This window comes from Sarcophilus harrisii, chromosome 3, assembly GCF_902635505.1.
Source record: "Sarcophilus harrisii chromosome 3, mSarHar1.11, whole genome shotgun sequence".
NCBI classification, from domain to species: domain Eukaryota; kingdom Metazoa; phylum Chordata; class Mammalia; order Dasyuromorphia; family Dasyuridae; genus Sarcophilus; species Sarcophilus harrisii.
The window spans coordinates 535,033,226-535,059,458 of NC_045428.1; the positions used below are offsets into that span (position 1 = coordinate 535,033,226).

General features: G+C 36.1%; 2 protein-coding genes across 2 annotated transcripts; both read right to left on the reverse strand.

Moving 5' to 3' along the window:
- Nucleotides 1-2,025: 2,025 nt before the first annotated feature.
- LOC100929914 (olfactory receptor 51I2-like) lies at nucleotides 2,026-2,988 on the reverse strand. Its single transcript, XM_003764848.1, has one exon. The coding sequence runs from the start codon at nucleotides 2,986-2,988 to the stop codon at nucleotides 2,026-2,028; it is 963 nt and encodes a 320-aa protein (XP_003764896.1).
- Nucleotides 2,989-15,221: 12,233 nt separating this feature from the next.
- LOC100933475 (olfactory receptor 51I2-like) lies at nucleotides 15,222-16,169 on the reverse strand. The gene has a single exon (XM_003764789.1). The coding sequence runs from the start codon at nucleotides 16,167-16,169 to the stop codon at nucleotides 15,222-15,224; it is 948 nt and encodes a 315-aa protein (XP_003764837.1).
- Nucleotides 16,170-26,233: the final 10,064 nt, after the last annotated feature.

Here is a 26,233-nt window from a genome sequence, read left to right on the forward strand (position 1 = left end):
ATGGGGAAGGAGGGTGGGAAAAAAGAAAGGGAAAGAATCTGGAATTCAAAATTTTAAAAACAAATATTGAAAATTGTTTTATATCTGGGAAAAATAAATATTAAATAAATGAAAAAATAAAATAAATGTAAACTTTCTATAATTACATAAATATTATTCTATTGTTCTAAAATTATCTATTTAAATATTAGTCATTTGATCAGTCAAAAAGCTTTTAAAAATATCTACTATGTGCCAGGCACTGTGATAGGAATTGAGAATACAAAGACAAAAATTAAGTAGTACCTCCTCTTAAGAAACTTCAAATTTTATCAGGGGAAAAATGCACAGAATTTTGTCCCGGGGTACTGACAGATTGGTAGAAGAGATCCATATTTCTTCCCTTTAATAGTTTTTTACCCCATTATTCCTGTACCTTACTATCTTCTGAAAAGTGTTTTTATATGTGTATGTTCATATATATATATATATGTATATATACATATACATATATATGTGTGTGTGTGTGTGTGTTTTTGTGTGTGTGATATTGGAAAAAAGAAGGAAGTACAACATGGCACACACATAAATATATATAGCTTATCAGGATTTGTACTAGATCTATGCTTTCATTGATTCAGAGAAGTTGTGGATGAGGAATCTCCTTTTACCAAGGAAAGAATCAGAATCAAATAATTTGAGAATTAGAAGGGATTTCAATGATCAGCAAATAAGAATCACACAAAAAATAAATCTTCATACCCACCAAATAATTGTATAGACTCTGTTAACATACTCTTTGAGATTTCTTGTCTTATAACGATATCTAGAGCACTCAGACATGCCCAGGGGTTACAAAATTAGTACATATAGGCAAGACTTACACACAGGTTTCTTGGGCTCCAAGGCCTGTTTCTTATTCACTGTACTATAAGGCCTCTTATAAAAAAAGTCTATGTCACGAAATACAAATTTATAATGGATTTGGATTGTATCTTATTTCCTTCTACTTAAACTTTATAGTATACTAGCATGTTAATGCTCATTTTGTAAGACTGGTTTATAATTTGTACATCTTTGTTTTTATGATAATAGTTAACATCTAAAATTTATTTGAATCCAGTCTTTGGTAAAATTTATATCTTTACAGTGTTTCTATGGGACAGCATGACTCACCAAGGATTCATTTTATGGCACAGTTTCAGAATATAATTCCTTTAAAAAGTAGATTTTAATTTGGAAAAGTAGTCCCTTTAGAGAAAACAAACATATAAATGAGTAGAATCCTGTGCTGTAATCTGTGACTCAGTGTGTTGAGGTGTAGATCAAATCTTGAGGTCTAGATTTGGGGTACCTAAATGAAATTAGGGTTTAGTTAAGGTCTAGTGGCAGGTTTGGGGTACAGGGAGTCAAACAGAACTCCCTTGCAACCCCCTTGGATTCGGCGCAAGGATACAGCAGTATATGAGGTCTAGTGACGGCACGGAATTCCCAATAAAAGCATTTATTGGCCCGGAGAGCTAGATTGATAAAAGAGATTTATTACTGAGTTTAGAAGTAGGAGATAGGTAAAGGTAGAGACAAGGAGGGCACTAGACAGAGGGTCCAGTGGACAGAGGGTCCTTACATGACTACCATGTTTGGAATCTCTGCAAAGAGGGGTTCCTAGCATGGCCCTTTTAAGTCGGAGACTTAGCTTGAGGGACTTTTGGGTGTAGCCCCAAAGTTGGCTCAGATCCAGGTGGGGCTGGGACAGGTCTGGATCTTCTATTGGAATTCAAAGGGACCGGGATTTGTGAGTCAAAGGGTAATTTACATTAACTAGGGGGGGTTGGGAATCAAAGATTGGAATCTTTCCCGCATCAAGTGAACCACACTACAAAAGTTTGTCCAATCAAATTAGATAACTGATCTATCATCTAGCTTTCCTTGTCCTCACAGTAGCACCCTATCCAAATAGAAGGTATAGAAAATATGAAGAGATAAGCTTCTTATGCTTTTTCATCAAAGCCAGACTCACAGCATATAACATTGGGAACTGGTGTTTCATCTCAGTTCTCTCCGAACAGAGCTTGATACTGAGAAAATTCTGATGAGCCTCCAGCGGATCTCTTTGGTCTTGATGGAATAGATGACAGGATTGAGCATGGGAGGAACAAAGAGGTAGATGAAAGACATGACTGTATTTAGAAATGGAGGGGCATTCTTCCCAAAACGATGGGCCATGGACACACCCACCATGGGTACATAAAAGATGAGAACAGCACAAATATGTGAAACACATGTATTGAGGGTCTTAAGTCTCTCTTCCCGAGAGGCAATTGCCAATACAGAACGGAGAATGAATATGTAGGAGAGGAGAATGAGGGCAGAGTCCAGGCCAAAAGCAGAAACCACAATGCAAAGGCCATAGATGCTGTTTGGAGTGCTATCCCCACAGGGTAGGTGGATCAAATCTGGGTGCAGGCAATAAGCATGGGACAAGGTGTTGTCTTTGCAGAAGGGCAGACGCTTCAGGAGGAAAGGAAGTGGGAAAACCATAAAGAAGCTTCGGAATACAATTGCCAAATTCATATGGGTAACTCGTGCATCAGTGAGGATGGTAGAATACCGTAGTGGGTTACATATGGCTATGTAGCGGTCAAAGCTCATTGCCAAAAGGATTCCTGATTCTGTCCAAGAGAAGAAATGGATAAAGAACATCTGGGACATACAAGCCTCAAAGGCAATCTCTTTAGCATCAAAACAGAAGGTGGCCATTACAGTGGGCAGTGTGGACAATGACACACCCAGATCATTGACTGACAATACAGCAAGGAAGTAGTACATAGGCTGATGAAGACTTTCTTCCTCCTTAACAATGAAAAGGATCAGGGAATTACCCACAATAGAAACAGAATAGAAGGCACCAAATAGCAGGAATATCCATTGCTGGGAGAGTTCAAGTCCTTTGAAGCCAGTTAGTATGAAAGGGGGCAAACCAGAGTCATTGGTGAAGAAATTTTCCATGTTGGGATTTTTGATCAGACTATATAACTACATTTCAAGGAAATGAAAGGAAGAGCTATATCATTATCAAATACTTAAATGTAACCATCAAGGTCATACACCAAAGTTTATCTTCCCCTATTTCCTAATGTGTACATTATGCTCCAGTTACATGGGTCAATCATGGTTCCCTATCCTTAATCTCTTTCATTTCTATTATGTATCTAGAATACCCACCCTCCTTTCCTTCTACCCTCATAATAAGACTTGCTTTTAGACCTCTGTTAAAATTCATCTCTCCTAAAGAAGAAACCATCCTAGTACAACTCCAACAGGATTTCCTCCCTTCCTGTCTATTATCAGGATTAAAAGTTATAATGATATTAATCAGCATTGCACTTTTATTAAGATATATATGTATATGTATGTATGCATACATAAGTGTGTGTATGTTGAAAGATTTAGTAATTCATAGACACCTCCTGCCCAAGAACAGAAACAGCAGTAACAGACATATCCTCTGATGTTCAGACAAAAACTCATCAAATGTCAATAATAATATAAGGTGAAATAAATATGCTAATGTAAGATGTGAAATAGTTACTTGATAGATGAAAGTGAGGATATCTGAGATGGTATTCATAACAATAAAATGGCTATACTTTATCCAAGACTTAGAAAGCATTATGCTTAAAGTTATTTTGTTGTAACCTGATTTTCTGATTCCTACCATCCCCCCATTATCTTTTTGCTATTTAATTTACCCTGAGATCTATTTCTATATCAACCATATAGAAAGATAGATATACACACATACATTCATATATATGATGTGTTTGTATATATCCTTATATTTATTTTTATCCTTATACTTACTCTTATCTTTATTCTCTAATGGCCAGCAATCAAAGCTGCAAGAAAAGGAGACTCTCCATCGTGCTATATAATTTTGCATATAGTCCCTGGATAATCCAGTGTACCTTCAAGAATAAACACTTGTAAACAAAGACATGATCTTGTGTTTTGGTTTTAAATAGTGGAAAATACATAGGAAAAATAACCCATAAAAAACAAGTAGTAAAATTGACAATATACATTTGCTTGGAAGAATCTAGATTTGATTAAGAGGAGTTTAACAGAAAATGGGAAATTGAAGAGCAAAGAAAGCTGCCCACATGTGTATACATATATCTGCCACATCAATATATGTGTTTAAACACATACTTGTGTGTGAATATGTATGTGTGTCTCTGTGTGTATTTGTGTTTATGTATGTAGAAAAGTCAGAAATTCACAGGTGTCTCCTGGGAATATCCAAAAACAGGTACACTAATAAGAAAAATGTACTCCGATGTTTTATACAAAAAGTCAGAAAAAATTAGTAATAAAACATGGTGAAATAGAGACACTAATGTAAGATGTTGATTTTTAACTTGATAGGAATAGTATTTGTGACTGCAAAATTACTATATTAATAAAAATAGATTAAATTAGTTTGAGTTCAATTTCAACAATATTGTTGAATTTTTTTATTTAAGGGAAGATTAGTGAATACAAAAGAAAAGAAATGATGATCACAGAGAATCAACAGAACTTCATAATGAACATATCTTCTCAGACTACCTTCATTTTGTTTGTTGACAGTGTCACTAGGCTGGTGGCTGGGGAGAATGATAGTTATATAATATACCTAGATTTTAACAATTATTTTACAAGGTTTCTCATGCTATTCTGGGACAAGAATGAGCCAAATTTTAAAAATATGAAATTAACAGAGATAAAAGCAAATGTTTGTGCTCAAGATAAAAAATACTTCATTCTCTTATCGAAACAACAATGTTAAAAACAACAATAACAATAGCAACAATTTATGGGTTAGTGTATCAAGTTGAATATGAATCAACAATGGCACATGAGTATCAAAAGACCTGATGTGATTTTAGTCTTTATTAAGAGAGACAGTATATAAACAAGGAAGTGATAGTTCTCTGTTCTCATTCACCATATTTATTGAATTATGGGGATGCAGAATTCTCAGTGAAAATAGCTTATTTTATTTTATCCCAAAGGCATAAATGCCCTTTGAAATGTTGAAAATGAAATAAGGTCCTTTAAAAAATAATAAGTAACATCTTTCTTATTCTGAATTATGAAAAAAAAATGGTGTAAGGAACTCCCTTTTCCAAGGTAGATTGACTACTTTTGTGATGTTCAGTGTCTTTGTGAGTTGCCTTGGAACACTGAGAGGTTAAAAGATTTGCCCAGGCTCTATTAGCCAAAATAAGTCAGAAGTACTTATTAAGTGTCTATTGTAAGCTAGAAACTGTAACGGGTCCAAAGAATACAAATATAGCAAATAACTATTTCTACCTGAAAGAAGTGTCCATTCTAATAGGAAGACAAAAGGGATATACAGTGAGTCCCAGAACTCTTTGTGTACTTTTAAACTATTTGTTTATTTGGCTGATCTTAAGTTACTAAAATTTAAAACTGAACTCAGATTTTGGGGAATCCCCTGTCTATATAGAACTAAAGTGATTATAGAAAGAATAAATACATTAGGGAAATTATGTTGACTGATTTGTGAATGGAATGGAGATGATTGATCTGAGGCAGGGTGAGCTTCCAACAGAAATGGAACTAGAAAAGTGACAATAGGAGTGACAAAAAGTGCTCTGTGTGGGGAAATATTGCAGAAAAAGATTGAACATATTATGGCAACTGATTGGCTAGTGTGGAGTATAGGGAGAGAACAGAAATATTTAAGTCTCTAATTTGGATCCTGAGTGACTGAGAGGAATAACAATCAGCAGATGCAGTGGAGTCAAGTTGGAGAATTCACTCTAGGGTGAGTAAGATGGGGTGATAAAAGGTGAATGTGGATTGCAGACTTTTACTGGGTTTTGTTAACATGGGCCTTGAAATAACTATACTAATGTATCAGAGTGGAACAATAGCTAACTAATCAGAAAGACTTCAGAGTCCCAGAGCTGCTTGACATACTACTGATCCTTTGCAAATGAACTTTAGCTGATTTTGGAGATGCTTGTAGCTGCCAGAAATCAAACAGCTCACAGAAAGCAGTTGGAGACTCAGGACTTTGCTTGAGACTTTTTAAACATCCTGGCTAATTATGTCTAGATATCTTTTCCCTTAACCAAAAACTATATTATCTCATTCTTTTCCACTTGCCTTTTGAGCAGCTAAGAACTCTTTTCTTCTCTGCTCCCTTGTAGTACTTCTCTCCCTTACAAGTTCTTAGACAATAAAGGTTTTTAACTGGTGTATCTGACACTCATTTCAGGTCCCTATGTGGCACATAGGTTCTTTTGTAACAGTCTCAAATATCTGTAAAAGTGGCCTTTGATTTTAGGGAAAGTTCTTGGTTTGAGATTATTCTTCTAAGGAAGGAAGTGTCCAAAGTTTATTCAGACCCATTCACCTAGCAGATTCTATATATTTGGGCAGATATTACTAGGAAGGAAGCATTAAGTACTTACCTTTGGTGCTGTGGCTTAAAGGGCAAAGGAAGGGGTATTAGGTAAAAACAGCATTGCTGTCAGTTATTGCCAATCCTCTACATAAATTATGTAGAATTCCAGTACTAAGAGCTTTATAAAGGAATAGCAGGGTTGTCTCTAGGGCCTATAATAATTTAGGGACCCAGAGGCCCTGAAGTCTGCTCACTCTATCAAGAATGAGTAGAAAATTGAAAGGAAGAAGGAAGGTAAGGAGGTATTTGTGGATTCTTGGAGTCTAATCTAGCAAAGTCAGTTTGGTATTTGTGGATTCTTGGAGTCTAATCTAGCAAAGTCAGTTTGGCCAAGATTCCTGTCTGTCCAGCTTAATTACCAGCTATCTCTGACTAAATTAAAAATGCATAATGTTAATCATTAGTACAGTTGGGATTTGGCTCTGAGCTTTTTCTCTTTTGGAGTTTATATACTGCATCATGCCAAATTCTGTCCTGACTGAAACAACTAAAGAGACTTGATTAAAGATGACTTTATGACCAGTTTAGAAATTAGAACACCAAAGTTTGGGTTGCTAGAGTTAAAGCTCATTTCCAGGTGCAATTCACCAATCAGAATGTGTCCTAGGTTAGGAGTTTTAACAGTATCTGGGATAATCGTTAATAGGGATTAGAAATTAAGTCAAACTTTAAAATCAGGTTCAATAAATGACCAGAAATGGGGATCATTTTGTAGCCCATACTGGAGGTCATTATGTGGAAGATTTTTAAGAGTCAGTATTGGTCATGGACAAACTATCTTTAACAGTGTTCAGGGATTTGAACCTGGATTAGGATTCAAGGCATGATGATGACTGAATTTAGAAGGCAATTTATATTAGGGTCAGGATTTAATCTAAGGATGGCATCTGAGCTGCATCTGTATGCTTATTAGTGCAGTAATATTCAAACTTTTTAAAATCCTACATTGTTACAATCCTTACAAAGTGATGTCAGTTGCCTAATTTAGCATGGTACTTAGCAAATTCTCTAGCTCCCTAATGTATTTAAGTCCTCATTGGAGTTCACACTTTTGGGAGATTCACAAGTCAGTATTCAGTATGAGATTCACAAGTCAGAAACCCACAATCCCACTCTCTCGGAGGAGGAGTCAACCTTTTACACCGAGCATAAAAAGAGCTTCGGTTAGAGTCAGTTCAGAAAAAGCCATGAGTCGGAGTTGAGCTAGAGCCAGATGTCACTTCGGAAGATTGACAGAGTGAGAATTCAATTCGAGAAATTGAGAAGTTAATCTGCAGTCGGGCAGAACCAAGATTCAGAGAGAGGCTGAAGTTAGCAACAAGAGCTCTCAGAACCAAGCAGAGAGATAGGCCTCTAAGAAAACTAACCAGGCTATTTTAGAAGAGATAATAAAAGACTGTACTTAAATCCCTGGCTGTGTTTGAAGTGATTATTGATCTGAACCGAAACTAAGGCTGCCTCCAGAAAATCTCCCAAGAAACCTGCTCCCAAAGAGAACACATTACATTTTAAAGAAGAGAACACCACACTACATCTCTATCAATAAAAAATATTTGAACACTGTCCCAGACTTTGCTCTAAGAAAGACAAAAAATAGGTTTTATCCATGATTTTATTCCTCGTAAACAAGTGAACATGTATACATGGGAGCACAGATAGAACTGAGCTCAAAGTGGATATAAGTAGCAAGGGTTAATAAAGCAAAAATCATAGAGTTGGGGTTGTGGTGTAATCACTTTATCAGGTCATCTTTGGGCTGGTTTGTTTTTTAGGAATTGGGAGTTGATTTGAATTGGTCTGAGTTGATTATCTGGCATAGTAGGAGAAGCTCTGGGTCCAATACTGGAGGGAATTTCTGATATGCCCAGCAAAGAATGTTCAAATTTATCTGATTCTGATATCAGTCTGGCTTCTTCTGGATAATAAAGGAGCTTGAAGGATTAGTAAAGTCATTCCATTTTCACAATATGTACCCACTATGTATGTGTATATGTATATGTATAAATTATGCACATGTACAACTATACTAATGATTACTTGCATTAAATGTTTTATATAAAAACTGAAATTTTAAAAGGGTAAAATAAACATTAAAAACATAATATTTGAGCCTGGAGTTAATAGGAAGCCTCTAGAGTTTATTTGATCATGGATTGGCATGGTCAGATATATACTTTATGAAAATGATTCTAATAGCTGTATGGAGTATGATTTGGAGAAGGGAATAATAAGATAAGACTGGGAATGCAATTAGAAAAGTATTGTTATAGCCCAGGTGACAGGTGATGAAATTATGGATATAACTGAAGAGAAAAGGGCAGATGCAAAAAATTTGGGGTCGGTAAAAACTAGAAAATGTGACATCAGATTAGATTTAAATGAAAATAAATGTTTTACTATTATACTAAGAACCAGTTATTAATTTATGATCTTTCCTTCTTCTTCCTATTTTGTCAAGATTATACTCCTAAAAAGACCAATCAGTCTATGAAGGTCATGACCAACTCATTAATCATTCCTAGCTTACAAGGAATCTGCTTCTTAACTAGTTTGGACCGAGTCCCACTCAAAAGGAATCTGGGCTTTTGTCTACTTTGTAAGTAGAAGACAAACTGAATCAGTCAGTTTTCTTGGTATCTTTAATGGAGTTTGGGGTGGGGGGGCTCACTCATGAAGGAGAAACCAAGCCAAAGAAATTATGTTGGGACAATCAGATTGCTAGAAGGAACTAGAGCCTCATGACTGAGTCACATTTCAGCTGACCTCTCCCCTTCAATGATGAAGTTAATGGTAGGGGCTAAGGACTCTTAAACTACTACCTCATTAAGTATTAACTAATTAGGGTTGAATTTTTTTTTTTTTTAATTAGGAACACTCTCAATAATGTGCAATGGTATTCAATAAAGGAAGTAATAATAAAGGAAAACAAAGGGGCATTAAAGATGCCTGGAGACTCTTTGGTTGTCAAGAGAGATCACTTTATTGACTATTGACCTGCTTAATTAATAAATTGATTTTTAATAGCTGGAAACATTGGCTCTCAGAATTTTTTTGACAGATTGTTGAACCTGTATGTCTAGAAAGATTATGGGTACTCTAAGATAATAGAGAAATTTAGAAGATGTGTGGTTATGTAGATGAAAAAATGTTTTAATGAATTGTCTAAGGAAAATTGCAACCCATTTATGCCTGCTTATCAGAGCACAGCCATCATGTTGTATCCCTAAAAATTAAAAATAGGAAGATAAGCATTCTCCCTCATAATTACAGCCCCAAAATGTAAAACAAGCCTTCAGTGAGGTGTCTGTCATATTCATGTGATGATCTGAGGGCCAAAATGGGGATTGGGAAGGGTTTTGGACAGTGGCGTTTGTATAGCTACTGTTGTTGTCCAGGTCGAGGGTTTTTTTTTTTTTTTTCCTGAGGCAATTGGGGTTAAATGACTTGCCCAGGGTCACACAACAACCAGGAAGTATTAAGTGTCTGAGACCAGATTTGAACTCAGGTCTTCTTGACTTCAGGGCTGGTGCTCTTTTCTACTCCACCATCTAACTGCCCCAAGAATTCCCTTTTTTTTTTTTTTTTTTTTTTGCTGAGACAATTGTGATTAAGTGACTTGCCCAGGCCACACAGTTAGGAAGTGTTAAGTGCCTGAGGCCAGATTTGAACTCATGCCCTTCTGACTTCAGGACTGGTATTCTATCCATTGCGCCACCTAGCTGCCTGAGGTTTGGTTTTAAATGACTCACCAAATGGCTAAATCTTGGTTGGTGGAGGGGTTCTGAGGGATAAAGGTAGGTGTGGTTATATGGGAGAAGAATTTCATAAATGACTATCATGGGGGAGAGAGGAAGTGACTCATCTTCCCACTCAAGAATTGGATGATCATATCCTCATTGGAGGCAGTTAAGACCCTCTTGAGTGTCAAACTGTAACTGGTTGTAGATGAGTGATTTAGAACATTGTTCTTAATTTGATTAGACGAAATTTAATTTTAAATGGTTAAACATAGTCTTTTAGTCAGGAGTAAAAATTTAGTTGGGGGAGGCACAGTTAAGATAGTTGTTCTAAAAAAAGATTTGGGCAAAAGAAGTAAATGGTTTGTGTCTGTAATGGATAATTTTTCTGTAAAAATGATTAGCCCCTCTATCACTCTCAAAATTAGTATTCCTTATGCCTACAGGCCACATGGGAGCTTTGGAGCCATGTGTGAGGCAAGACTGCATTCTGAGAGGCCAAAGAGTCCCTTCCTTTGGTTATAAAGCCAGAAGAGCTGATTGCTCAAAAAATGTTTAAAAATGATTCATAATATCTTCAAATTCTCTTCTTTTTAAGCTGTAACTCATACTGTAACTGTTTTGAGTAACTTACTATAAGGGGGATAGGAAAGAGCAGCTTGCCCTGTTTCTCATTATGGCTTCTGATAAAATAGAAGTTTTCTGCTGTGAGCAATAAACATATAGCTTCAGTATCCAGTGGGCACCAGGGAGCTAAGCAATCACAAACAGATACCCAATTATAGCAAGATGTCTGGCAAAAGATATCCATCCAGTCATAGACACAAAAGGACTTCTTTTCCCATATGATATGTATGTGTTAAAAATTTTATCTGAGATTGTCCAATTTTCCTCTTTCTGCCAAGTTCTCCTGTTTTTATTATTCTCTCTTCTCTATGTAAATCTTAGCCTCACTCTGCTGGGGTAATCTTATGGAAACCCTTATGAAGGGACCTTGAAAAGTATTCACCTCATTAAATGTCTTTACTAAATTTACAAATGGTCTGACTTGAATTCTTTCATAGAAAACTTAGAAACACCCCTATATCCCAAGCATGACTTCTAAAGCACATTCTATACTTAAGCAAACTTAAAAGTAAATTTAAAACCCCTCTTTTGTATTTGTTAAAGATCAGCATATCCTTGTTTGGAGCTGGCCTTCTGAGTTTAAGAGACTGGCAGCTCTTGGGTCCCATTGGGTAAGATCTGAATAATGAGTGATAGGGACAGAATCCCCAGCAACTATTTCAGAGCTGCTGGAGAGAATGTACCAGCAGACATTTACTGGGAGTTATTTGGACAGTGTGGAATAGAAGTTTCTAATCAAGAATCTAAGATTTACAAATAAAGGGTGTAATGGGCTGAGGTTTGAATTGATGCACTGAGGTCCCAAGTACCTGAGGCTAAATAGTAATTGGGCTATACTCTATTAATATACAATGATTGGATAAAGAATGGCCCCCGCCCATTCTCTGTGCAAGTCCTGATGTGTTGTATAGGAAATGACAATTTTGGTGGGTGGAGGCAGAGAGAGACAGGAAGAGAAGCTGGGAGAGATTGGGCCTGGGTTCCATACTCCTAGCTGCTGGTCTAGCTAGCTTCTTGACTCAGCTGCACACATTGCTATCGCCGATTCCCTTCCACCTCTGATCTTTCTTCACTGAGAATAAAGACTGACGATTTTCCCCTAACCTGAATTCCTGACTCCGACTGATTTTAAAATACGCGATCTTCACAAAAGGGGGCCTAGCTATACCAGATCTAAAACTGTATAATAAAGCAGCAGTCACCAAAACCATTTGTTGGTATTGGCTAAGAAATAGACTAGTTGATCAGTGGAAGAGGTTAGGTTTACAGGACAAAATAGTCAATAACCATAACAATCTACTGTTTGACAAAGCCAAAGTCCCCAGCTTTTGGGATAAGAATTCATTATTTGACAAAAACTGCTGGGAAATTAGTATGGCAGAAACTAGGCATTGACCCATACTTAACACTATACACCAAGATAAGGTCAAAATGGGTTCATGATCTAGGCATAAAGAATGAGATTATAAATAAATTAGATGAACATAAGATAGTTTACCTCTCAGATCTGTGGAGGAGGAAGGAACTTGTGACCAAAGAAGAACTAGAGATAATTATTAATCACAAAATAGAAAATTTTGATTATATTAAGTTAAAAAGTTTTTATATAAACAAAACTAATGCAGACAAGATTAGAAGGGAAGCAATAAATTGGGAAAACATTTTTACAGTTAAAGGTTCTGATAAAGACCTCGTTTCCAAAATATATAGAGAATTGACTCTAATTTATAAGAAATCAAGCCACTCTCCAATTGATAAATTATCAAAGGATATGAACAGATAATTTTCAAATGAAGAAATTGAAACTATTTCTAGTCATATGAAAAGATGCTCCAAATAATTATTGATCAGAGAAATGCAAATTAAGACAACTCTGACATACCACTTCACACCTCTCAGATTGGCTAAGATGATAGGATAATAGGATAATAATAAGAGGATAATGACGAATGTTGGAGGTGATGTGGGAAAACTGGGACACTGATACATTGTTGGTGTAATTGTGAATAGATCCAACCATTCTGGAGAGCAATTTGGAACTGTGCTCAAAAAGATATCAAACTGTGCATAACCTTTTGATCCAGCAGTGTTACTACTGGGCTTATATTCTAAAGAGACCTTAAATAAGGAAAGGGAGGTACCTGTGTTTCAAAAAATGTTTGTGGCAGCCCTTTTTGTAGTGGCTAGAAACTAGAAATTGAATGGATACCTATCAATTGGAGAATGGCTGAGTAAATTGTGATATATGAATATTATGGGATATTATTGTCCTGTAAGAAATGACCAGCAGGATGAATACAGAGAGGCTTGGAGAGACTTACATGAACTGATGCTAAGTGAAATGAGCAGAACCAGGAGATCATTATACATTTCAACAACAATGCTATATGAGGATCAATTCTGATGGATGTGGTTTTCTTCAACAATGAGATTATCCAAACCAGTTCCAATTGTTCAGTAATGAAGAAAATCAGCTACACCCAGAGAGAGAACTATGGCAAATGAGTGTGGACCCACAACATAGCATTTCTACTCTTTCTGTTATTGTTTGCTTACATTTTTATTTTCCTTATCAGGTTGTTTTTACCTTCTTTCTAGATCTGATCTTTCTTGAACAGCAAGATAACTGTATAAATATGTATAGATACATTGTGTTTAACATATACTTTAACATATTTAAATGTATTGGACTATCTGTCATCTAGGGGAGGGGAGTGGGAGGAAGAAGTGGAAAAGTTGGAATAGAAGGTTTTACAAGGGTCAGTGTTGAAAAACTGCCCATGCATATGTTTTATAAATTAAAAGTTATAACAAAAAAAGAATCTTTGATTTAGATTCAGGGTGAAATGTAAAATGACTAATTAGCAGTCCTTTTAAAAAACCTTCTTTATGTTTTAATGAGATCCAAATATCAGTTTCCCAAGATACTGTAACAGTAGTCATACCTTAAGTTATTGAGTCATATTTTAAATTGTTCTGTAATGCATCCCATACATCTTTAATCATCAGCATTTCTTTTATGAGTAGGAATAAAGTACCTGACCCATCTTTGAGTCATATTGTATGCTGAGTACCATTTAGCTTTCTTCCATTTCTGGAGGGAGCCCTAGAGTTGAACCAAAATATAAGGTAAATAAATTTATCCCTAAGGCAACACTATAAGCATAGGAAAAAGGAATCTTACCCCCCCCCCATTATTAGAGGCCAGTTTCCCTAAAACTAGATCCAGTCAAATTATCTGAAGGATAGGGCAGGGCAATCCATAAATGGTGAAGAAAATAGTCCCATATTACAGACCGTGTGGGCTTAGTGTTAACCAGGAAAGTCTTATTTCATCCAAGGAGCCTTTTCATTTTTGACATGTTTGTCAAAAAGTCTTTAATTCTGCTGAGCTATAGCCTTCCTCCCAGGATATATCTTTTAGCTCTTGGATTTAATTTCCCCTGAAACCACACAAAAGAAGTCTGCTAGTTTCAATCAGAATCAAGTTCTTTGCCTATATCCTTCAGTTTTGTTTCTCCCATTAAAGCAATAAAGATGGGGATATGAGCCTAATAAATACGTGTGTTAGCAGAAATAGAGGGAAAGGATATAGAAAAATTTGCCCAGGTATCCAGCTTACCACATCCACATAGGGAGCCAATTTGTCTTGCATACTTAGCATTATGGTCCCTCCCTCTCCCCCCGCCTCCGATTCTTTGCTGTTACCTCAAGTCTATCAGGATAAGACAGCCTTAATAAATGTTTTCTTTGAATCAGAGAATTTTATCATTTGGAGGGACCAAAGAGGTCATCTAGTCCATTTATAATAATTGACATTTACATAGTGTTTTAAAATTTATAAAGTGCTTTACACATGTTATGTCTTTTCAGCTTTACAATCTTATAAAGCAAATGCCACAAGTATTATGATATCCATTTTACAGATAAAGAAACTCAGGTTCAAAATGATAAGTGATTTGTACATGACTGTACAGCTAGGAAGTATCTGAAGTGATGAATCCATGATGAATCCAAGTCCATGAATTTTTAATCCCAAGGAAGAAGACCTCCCAAAAGAGGTAATTTCATTACTCTGGGGATACATATTGGGATAACTCTAAATTCTTAAGAAGTTCTCTCTTACATTGAACTGAAATTTGCATCTCTAAAACCTCACCCACTTGCCAAAATTAGTCCTAGTTCTTTCCTCTAGGCTGAACTAGTTAACTTCCTAGATTTTCTTTCACCTGACCTTTCAAATCCTTGAAAACAGCTTTTGTATCCCCTCTAAGTCTTCTCATTCTTAGGCCAAAGATATCTAATCTATTCAGCCAATCTTCAAATGCTATGGTCCCTGGTCCTCTCATTATCTTGATGATCTTCTGGTAGACAAGGCAAGTTCAAGTTTTTTTCCATCAGACCTTGATCCTGAAGAGCATCTTTAGGAGTCTGCGGCGTATTTCCTTTGTCTTGATAGAATAAATAATGGGGTTGAGCATTGGTGGCACAAAGAGGTAAAGGACAGACATGAGGATGTGGACTGAGTGGGGAAGACTGCTGCCAAAGCGATGCACAATGGACACACTCACCATGGGCACATAGAAGATGAGCACAGCACAGATGTGCGACACACAGGTGTTGAGAGTCTTGAGTCTCTCTTCACGGGAAGCGATGGCCAGGACAGACCGGAGGATCACAACGTAGGAGAGGAAGATGAGTGCAGAGTCCAGGCCAAAGGTGAGGAGCACAATGGATAGACCATAGTGGCTATTGAGAGTGACGTCAGCACATGCCAGCTTGATCATGTCCACATGTAGACAGTAGGCATGAGAGAGGACATTCTGTGTGTGACAGAAAGGCAGTTGCTGAAGGAGTAGGGGGAAGACCAGGATGAGCAGGAAGCTGCGAAGCAGTGTGGCCAACCCCATGGCCAAAATGCGGGTATTGGTGAGGACTGTGGAATAGCGGAGTGGGTTGCAGATGGCCACATAACGGTCTAGACTCATGGCCAACAGTATTCCAGATTCTGTCCAGGAAAAGAGGTGGATAAAGAACATCTGGGCCAGGCAAGCCACAAATGAAATCTCACGAGCATGGAAGCAAAGAGTTGCAAGGACAGTAGGCAGCGTGGACAGCGAAACTCCCAGGTCATTAACTGATAGCAAAGACAGAAAATAGTACATAGGTTGGTGCAGACTCTGTTCTTCCTTGACAATGACTAGAATCAAAGCGTTTCCCACAATGGAGATGATATAGAGTAGGAGAAGTGGGATGGCCAGCCAGGGTTCCATTGCTTCCAGTCCTGGGAATCCCGTTAGGATGAAGCTGGGAGATCCAGAGATGTTGATCCTGAGACTGCCCATGAGAGAAAACATGGAGTCTTTGTCAGTGATCAAAGTAACTTTCTGGGGACACAGAATGGAGAAAAGGATATCAGAAAAATTGCAGTCAAGAAACATAGGTTATCACTGAAGATAAATCAGAAAGTGTGGATAATATGTTGGGGGGAAAGGATGTGAGAGAGCATATGCACTCAGGAGCAAATCATTAAAGTTCTTTACATTTTTATTTAGTTATGAATTTGCATCTAGTGTGGACAAGGGTATGAGAACCTCTAATGAGGAATGGAGAGAGAATTTCCATGCAATGGAGATGGAACAAAATAGGAAGAGTGGGATGGCCAGCCAAGGCTCCATTGCTTCCAGTCCTGGGAATCCTGTTAGGATGAAGCTGGGAGAATCAGAGATGTTGGTCCTGAGACTGCTCATGAGAGAAAACATGGAGTCTTTGTCAGTAACCAAAGTAACTTTCTGGGGACACAAAATGGGAAAAATGATATCAGACAAATTGCAGTTCAAGAGACAGGTTATCACTGAAGATAAACTAGAAAGCATGGATAGTAAATTGGGGAAAAGAATGTGAGATAGCATATATGTTCAGGAAGCACAAAACAACCATTACAGTTCTTTGCATTTGTATTTAGTATGTCTTCACAATTAGAGTGGACAAGGGTATAAGGACCTCTAATGAGGAATAGAGAGAGAGATTTTCCATGCAATGTGTAGAACAAATACTTGGTTTGGGGTAAGTGAATCTGGGTTCAAGTTTTGTCTGTGCCTTAATATGTATATGATTTTGAACAAAGGCTGTCTCTACTTTAGATCTCAGTTTCATAAAAATGAAGGGGCTGGATTAAATATAAAACAAAAGATTCCTTCTAAATCTATGATCTTAAAGCAGAGACCTCCACACATCTGTCTGGCTTTAGTTAAGAAAGACAAAAGTTGAGTAAGACAAACTCTCTTAAGCTTCTCTATCCCCATAAGGCTTTCTGTTTGGATCAATGCTATATACACTTACTAAATCCTCACCATTATCTCTCTACCTGATATTCCCCAAACTTTTCGTCTGAGACCTGATTTTCTTCTCACTAGAACCTTGTTAATATCCCAGTTTGATAGAGAAGAAAACTGAGGATTGGAAAGGTGTGTCAGTATATTTTGGGAGTCTCACATGGTGTTAGTGGCAAAGTCAGAACTAGAACCAAGGTCTCTCTCTTCCCTATCTGAGGCTATTTCTATGATTGCCTATACAAATGTGTTTGCATTTACATAAGTCCCATCTTTCATAGGAAGAGCCCATTTCCATGGGCTGTTCAGTAACTTCCTAACATTTTTAAGATCAAATATAGAATCTTGTATTTGACATTCAAATATTCAAAGTCCTTCATAACCTGTTCCTTCCATCTTTCTAGGTTTCTTACCCTTTACACATACACTCCCCATACCTACTCCCCCCCCCCCATTTACTGAGATCCAATGATAATGGCTTTCTTGCTATTTTTTGAACAAGAAATGCCATCTCCCCATGCCAGGTAGTTTTTACAGTCTGTCTCCCCTGCTTAGAATTATTCCTTTCTTATCTCTGCCTTTAGCTTCCTCTAGTCTCCTTTAATTTCCAGCAAAAATCCCTCCTTTTTGCAAAAATCTTTTTTTAATCCCTCAAGATTCTAGTCTTCTCTCTACTGATTACTACCAATTTATCTTATCTGTAGTTTGCCTGTATATATTTCTTTGTATGTTGTTTCTTCTATTAACCTGTAAATTCCTTGAAATCAGAGACTTTTTTTCTCTGTCTCTAGGTCTTATACAGTGTTTGGTACATAGGAGGTAGACACAAATATTTATTGACTGAATGCCAATTTTCTAATGTTCTAATTATAGGGTAATGATATGGTGATAGGCTTAGATGGTCTTATTCCTGAGGAAGAAGAAGGTAAATTGTGTACTCAAAAAAATAGATTATGCTGGAGGGTCATAGTATTTAAAGTAGGAAAGGAATTTAGATGTCACCACTACGCTCTTTCTTTCCCTCAATTCTTTTGCAAAAGAGGAAACTGAGTCCCAGAGGGAAAAAAGAGACTTCCCTGGTGTTTTGGTTAGTAAGGTTTCTATTATTACACCTCAATGAAGTTTTGGATTCAGGGATCCCAACGGTGGGGAGCTATTGGGAAAGTTAATATTGAAGATTGTAATATGGAAAGGAGATACAATCAGAGGATTAGAGATTTAGAACACAAAGGGCCTACAGAAGACATCTGATTCAAATACTTTATTTTACATCCAAAGAATCTAATACCTAAAAAGATTAAGATGTGGCCAAGGTTACATAGATAATAAAAGTTAGAGCTAAGCTTCTATCCACAACCTCTCACTCCAGATCAAGTCTTTGTTTTCACTGGACCATAACAAGCAGGGTGAGGTCCCTTATCTCTAAGGTGCTGCCTCAAAGCAGCACCTAGACTCTACCATAGGTGGGGTTTAAAATTAGGCAAAACAAGTAGAGGACTAGTCACCCCCTTTTAGGTTATAGGAGTGATTCTAGATGGCCAGCCAGGTGGTAGTGGACAGTGTTGGAGTCAGGAAAACTAAAGTTCAAGTTTGGCATTAGACATTTATTAGCTGTGGGACCCTGGACAAATCACTTAATTTTTCTCCTACTGATTCCCTATCTGTAAAATGGGCATAACAACACCTATCATTGTTGTAAGAATAACATGATAATATTTATAAAGCACTTTATAAACCTTAAAGCTCTTCATAAATTCTAGTTATTAATATTATTATTAGTATCATTGTTATTATTTCCAACAAGAGTCTAAGCCAAGAGGAAGGCAGAGAAGCTGACATATTCATGTGGGTTGGAGGAGCATTGGCTTCAGACCCCGAAGACTTAGGTTCAAAGCTTATTCTGCTATTTACTGACCTGTATGTGCCCAGAAATGTCTCTTGGTTGTGTTTTCTTTTTCTTTTCAGTTGTTTATATGTGGATGGAATAATAAAATTGATTTTTTAAATTAAATTTTAGAAAGCACCTTAATTGCCATGGTCCTTACTTTCCTCTTCCTTAAATAAAAGAAAATTGAATGGTTTGCCACATTAGTTCCAATAAAACAGAGCAAAGAGATTGTATTTCTTTTCCATATCTATGAAGATTTGGTTGGGAAGGATGTTGGGAGAAGATCGAAATATTACTTGCAAAGCAAATTAAACAGGAAAACTCTGGGCAAAAGGAAAGCAGGAAGGAACTGTGGATATACACACAGATATATATGTATGTATATGTATATATTATATATGATAAAAAAAGATTATCTAGACAAAGGAATAAAAGTTAAGTAAATCCTGACCTTTAGAATAAAATAAAAATCAACTTTACAAGTCTAAGATGGAGGAGACATGGCTAAACCTAGATGTACATCTAAAGGAACAAAGAGGAGGAAAAATAGTGTGGAAAAGTTTTAATGAATTTTAAACTCAGTGACTCAACAATGGAATACAGTAGGCAAAAAAAAAAAACCTAATGAAAGTTTTAGACTGACTTGAGAGGAAGACTGTCTAGAAAGCAGGATTTGATCACCTATTTTCTTTACTGATCAAAATGTAACTGGGGAAAGCAGCCAAGATGAAGAGCCTTGAGAAGATTTTACATTAGGAATTTGTGATGTTTAGCTGGAGAAGATTTATACTTTCAGAGTTGGTAGGAAACTCTGGTGGCCACCTAACTCAATCCATAACCATCAAGTAATTATATTTAATCTTTAATGTTTTTATGTATTTGTGCATTTTATGTATTGCAACCAAATGGAAGACTTTATGTTTATAACCATTAGATTTAATCTGGGTAAATTGAATCTATCATTCAAACTTGTCAAAAGGTTTTTTTTTTTAATTCTAGAAGATATCCTAGGAAGAAAAGTAAATAAAGCCATATGGAATGAACTGGAGGCCCTTTATCATCTTAATTTCTCTCCTCATGATGATTTCCAACTTATCAATGCAGATTTTAAAATGCTATGTCTATACTGATAGCAAGACAGCTCTGTTAGATTCTAATCAGTGAAGACTAAAGAAGTTACCTCTCTCATAAACATTAATCATTCTTCCTATCTTTGGATCATCTATAAATTTGAAAAACAAGAGTAAACAAGCCACTGCTATTATTATCATCTGTCCCATTGCTAAGGCTTTAAAACTTGAAAAGATTGATGAGATCAACTAGTTCAGCTACCTTATTTCATACCTAAGTCCCAGAAAAAGCTTAAGTCATATGTACAAAGTCACACAAATAGGAAGTGACATAGTTGGGATTCTAACATACAATTGGGATTCTAAACTCAGCATGCTTTCTGATACAGCATTCTAAGTTGCCTTTAAAATACTAAATGGCCCAAGGCCAAGAGCATAGACTCTCAAGGTACAGAGAGGGTGATAGAAAAGAGGGACTCATTATGTGGCCAAGAGAGAAGGTTATCTGGGGCATAGTGAGGGATAAAAATTGAGAAATAAGATTCTATGTGTGCTATGTGTTCCATGTGCTATGTGTTCCATACATAGAATAGCTAAGCCTCAAACTTTCCCACACATATACAACTCTGTCTTATTGGGTAACTCTTTCCCTTCCCTTTCTACAGTTTACCATGTTCATTTCCAACTTAAAAATCAAATGAGATTTTTTTTCTATATTTAATTGTTTTTGTTTCTAGCTATAATCAGGAACATGGAATAACCTCATCTAATCCTATTCTCCTTCCAGAGGAGACAAGACATTAATAGTAATAATTTTTCATTGTTTTTAAGATTCTCAAAATAATTCATTTACTCTTTATGTTTTCCCCAATGGTTTTTAGGTCTAGTACTTCTCATTATCATGAAATTGTATCTGGAGTTTAATCTTAGTTACCTCTGGTTCTAGATTATGGATGCACACCTTTCTGTTCTTGTCAAAGCTGAATCAGAAGAATAATCTTATAGAGTTCTTTCAGGTCTAAAGTCACTCTGTGATGGTCTAGAAAAAGGAGAGTTGATTCCATAACTAGAGGCATGTGGGGAGGGTTAGAGGGAGAAGACCAAGAGGAGAATTCCTGTTAAAGAGACAGAAAAATGTAAGAGAAAGGACAGGAGGGAAATATTAAAGGTGAAGAAGATCAATACAGTGAAAAAGGGAGAGAGCAGAAGAAAAGGAGGAGAAATGAAGAGGAGAGAATAGTATGAAAGAGATGGAAGAAAAATGAAGTCAAAAAGAGAAGTCAAAAAGCAAATTGAAAGTGAGAAAAACAAAATGAAAAAGAGATACAAAACAACTTAAGCAGAGCTGAGAGATAGGGAAGCCCTCCTCTGGCTTCACAGGTTCTGGGATGAAGAACTCACACTGAATCCCAGACATTGCTTTTCCAATGACAAGGTGGTAGGGGTGGGAATGGGTGGGTGATGCCGATACCTTGTTTGGGAACTAAATCTTTGGCTTTGTGCTCAAAAAGGAAAGCTTGATATCTCCTTCCCCAAAGGGATGAACCTCTGGGGACAGCCTAGTCACTGTGAGGTCCCAGGAGCATTTAGCTGAGGCCTCACCAGGTCTGATGCGTAATTACCAAGAGATTCTGGCAGGGCCTCCCTAACTTGGGAAAGGTTGTGATGGAAAGAGTATTGCCCTTAACTTCAGAATATTAAAATAATAACTAACTTCTTAAGACTCTAGGGTTAGTTATTTAACTGCTCTGACTTTTTTGTATAAAACAAAGTTTTTGAATGAACTCATATTGTATAGTGTTATATAGCTTATAAAGCACTTTTCAGGCAGTGGTCTCAGGTGGTGTAACTTATTTAACAAGTTTTATGATTCTTCAACTTATACATATGGACATATATATGTATAAAAAGATGTGTGTATGTGTGAAATTTCGTATATTTTAGTGCCTATACATGTGTATACATACATACATACATACACTTAGTTGAGTCTTTCTATTAAATACCATAGATATTTTTTGTTCAAATCTTAAAGGAAAGTTGTTTCTTTATTCATATATATTAGTAGTGTTTTTTAAAATCAGGTTCTTTTGTTACTCTTTAACTATCAATCATATATATTCATATATATTTGTATGAGTATACACAATATACATATATGTGTATGTATATATATATATGCACATGCATATACATGCATAAATATATGTATATATATGCATATATACGTGTTTTCATATCTATATATAAGTATATGTGTATATAGATAAATACATATCTATATATTTATGTCTACATATACCTATATAATAATACACATATTTATCATTATCTGATAAGGGCATCTTAAATATTCTAGGACATTTGCATGGCAAAGTAGATAAGAGGACCTGAAGTTAGGAACACGAGTCCAAATTTAGCTTCAGACACTTATTTGCTGTTTGTCCTTATGCAATTCACTTATTTGTCTCAGTTTTCTCATCTGTAAAAATGAGATAATAATGACATCTACCTTCCAGGTACCCAAAGTTGTTATAAAGATAGAATGATATATTTGTAAAGCATTTAGTCCAGTAACTAGCACATAATAGATACTACATAAATACTGGCTATTAGTAATGGATTGAGTGCTAAGTTCAGAATTAGGAAGACCCAAGTTCTGACCTCACACTTGCTGCATGGTTTTGAACAAATCCCTTCACCTCTGCCATCATTTTCTCATCTGCAAAATGGGGAAGATAATAATAGCACTTACTTCTCAGAGTTGTGACAATCAAATTAAATAAAATATTTTGATGTATAAAAAGTTCTGAACAATTAGTCACTTTATTACTTTGAACATAGGTCCTTTAACTTTATAAACAGTGTTCTTTCTACAAGAGCACACTCCATAATGACTCCAGTTTGGAATATTGGTTCTTTTATTTGATAGATATGTCCCTTAGGATAAGAGTCTTTGACCTTTCTCTGTGATTCTTAATAAAATTGAGTTTTATATTAGATAATTTCTAAGGTCCCTCCTGAATCCAAATCTAAATTCTATGAACATTACTTATGATGATCACTCTATCAATTCTATTCATTATTTGTGTCAAATATATAGTTTGGTATCATTAGGGAAATAGAAGCCTCCTTCTTTCCATTGTGAGATGGATTAGTATTTTTCCTAGGAACTGACATAGGGACATGTGATGACCACGTATTTTAAAATCAGCCGGAGTCAGGAATTCAGGTTAAGGGAAAATCTTCAATATTTATTCTCAGTAGAGGTGAAGAAGGATCAGAGGTGAAGGGGGATCGGAGGTGAAGGGGGGATGGCAATAGCAATGTGTGCAGCTACGTCAAGAAGCTAGACAGCAGTCTCTCTTCCCCTCTCTTCCTGCCCCTCTGCCTCCACCCACCAAAATCGTCATTTCCTATACAACACATCAGGACTTGCACAAAGAGTGGGCGGGGGCCATTCTTTCTCCAAGCATATTAGTAGAGTATGGTCCAATTGCTATTTAGCCTCACCTGCTTGGGACCTCAGTGCATCAACTCGAGCTTCAGCCCATTACAGGGATAGAAGGATATACACTCATAAACCCCATCACATCTCTGTGCAGAGTGTCCTTCCAGTATAAGAAGTCCAGTGGTAGAGTAAACTTCCTGGCATCTAAAGAAAGTCTAGTGGGTCAGGAATAAAACTTGAAGAATGTAGAGATAGTTTGTCTGAGTACTTTCCTTAAAATGGAAGGTTTTTTCCCCAAATATTTTTCTGTACTACCTATAGAATAACATACCAACTCTACAAACTAGTGTTCAAATTTATATGTTTTTATTATCATTTAGCACAGTGGAAATGCTCAGTGAATTTATTCTGCTAGTTTGGTATCTCCACCCCAGTCCTTGAATCAACTGATATAATGGACAAAGATGTAAGATGGATTTTTTTTTTAATGTGGAGCAAAAATGAGGATAATAATTACATCAACTGCCCAGGTACCTAAAGTTTTATAAAGATAGAATGAGATGATATTTGTAAAGCACTTAGCCCACTTAGTTGAGCCTTTCTATTAAATACCATATATTTTTTTTTGTTCAAATCTTAAAGGAAAGTTGTTTCTTTAGTCATATATATTAGTGGTGTATTTTAAAATCAGGTTCTTTTGTTACTCTTTAGCTATCAGTCATCATCTTTGGCAGCTACATTTTTTTTTTAATTAAAGCTTTTTATTTACAAAGCATATGCATGAGTAATTTTTCCAACATTGATCCTTGCAAAACCTTGTTTTCCAAATTTCCCCCTCCTTCTCCCTACCTCCTCCCCTAGTTGGCAGGTAGTCCAATACATGTTAAATATGTTGAAATACATGTTGGATCAATATATGTATACATATTTATATAGTTATCTTGTTGCACAAGAAAAATCAGATCAAGAAGGAAGAAAAAGAAAAACTGAGAAAGAAAACACAATGTAAGCAAATAACAACAGAGAGAGTGAGAATGCTTTTTTGTGTTCCACACTCAGTTCTCACAGTCTTCTCTCTGGGTGTAAATGGCTCTCTTCATCACTGAACAAGTGGAATTTGTTTGAATCATCTCATTGATGAAGAAAGCCACGTCCATCAGAATTGATCATCATATTGTCTTCTTGTTGACATGTATAATGATCTCCTGGTTCTGTTCATTTCACTTAGCATCAGTTCATGTAAGTCTCTCTAGGCCTCTCTGAAATCATCCTGCTGATCATTTCTTACAGAACAATAATATTCCCATAACATTCATATACCATAACTTATTCAGCCATTCCCCAATTGATGGGCATCCATTCAGTTTCCAGTTTCTTGCTATTACAAAGAGGACTGCCACAAACATATTTGTACATGGCAGGTACATATTTTATATCATTTAATAATTAGTATAAGTCTTTCCCTTTATACAGAAATCTTTTCTGCCCTTTTCATCACCAAATTGTTTCTAAATACCACATGGAACCAACTGATTCAAACCTTTCGACTGTACCCATAGAAGGAAAATATGGAAGATGCAGACAATTAAGCATTGTAATTCCCCCTTTGCCCACCCAAAACTCCCTATTGCTTTAATGTTTGTGGTTTAGGACCCATCTTGCATAAAGTATTTCAAGAACTCATTTTTGAATTAATTCTTTATAGAAATCACTAAGTTCCTTAAAAATCAGCTCAAGTGCCACCTATATCAAGATATTTCTTGATTGTTGGCAATGTGATTGTCATGTTACTAGCATCCATTGCCAAAGTAGGTAATTGTAAAGTGTAGTAGGTAATTTATATTTAATTGGCATGTTGCCTCCTTTTTTACTGTATTAGCATGTAATCTAGTGTATCATTTGTATGTAATTGACATGCTATTGCTTTTTGATGGGAAATGTTAGCATATAATTAGAAAATATTTAAAAAGAGAAATTAGCATATAATTGGCATGTAGATAGCAAGTAATTAGTGTGTCATTAGCTTTGATGGTAAAATATTGGCTTGTCAGTGTGTAATTAGTGCAATGTTGGCTTCAGTGATAAAATTTTGACATGTGGCTATTGTAGTTAATATGTAATTGGCATGTTGGCTTTGACTGTAAAATATTGGTGCACTGTTGGCATGTGATTAGCATTGAAATTGATTGTAAAGTATGGGTATATCATTGGCAAGAATCTGGCAAATAATTGACATGTCACTGACTAGTGTTGGCATGTTTTTGGTGTGTCAATTACAATGACAAAGTGTTGATGTGTAATTGACGAGTCAATGGCTTTGATAATAAAATGTTGGCATGTGATTGGTGTGTGTTGTTAGCCTCAATAATAAATTCATGTAACTTACTTGTTCCCATATAATAGGTGTGTTGTTCACTTTGATCATATTAGTGTGTAGTTGTCATGTCTTTGGCATTTGATAATAAGTTTGGGGCATGTAACTGGAAGTAATTGGTGCGTATTTGGCACCTACATTATTAGTTATGTCATTGGCATGTAATTGGCATGTTACTAGTATCAATTGTAAATATCAGCATATAATTGGTGTGTAATTGATTGTTGTTGGCTTTGACTATATTAAGATGTATTTAATGTGTTAATGTATAATTAGTGGGCCATTGGCATTCAT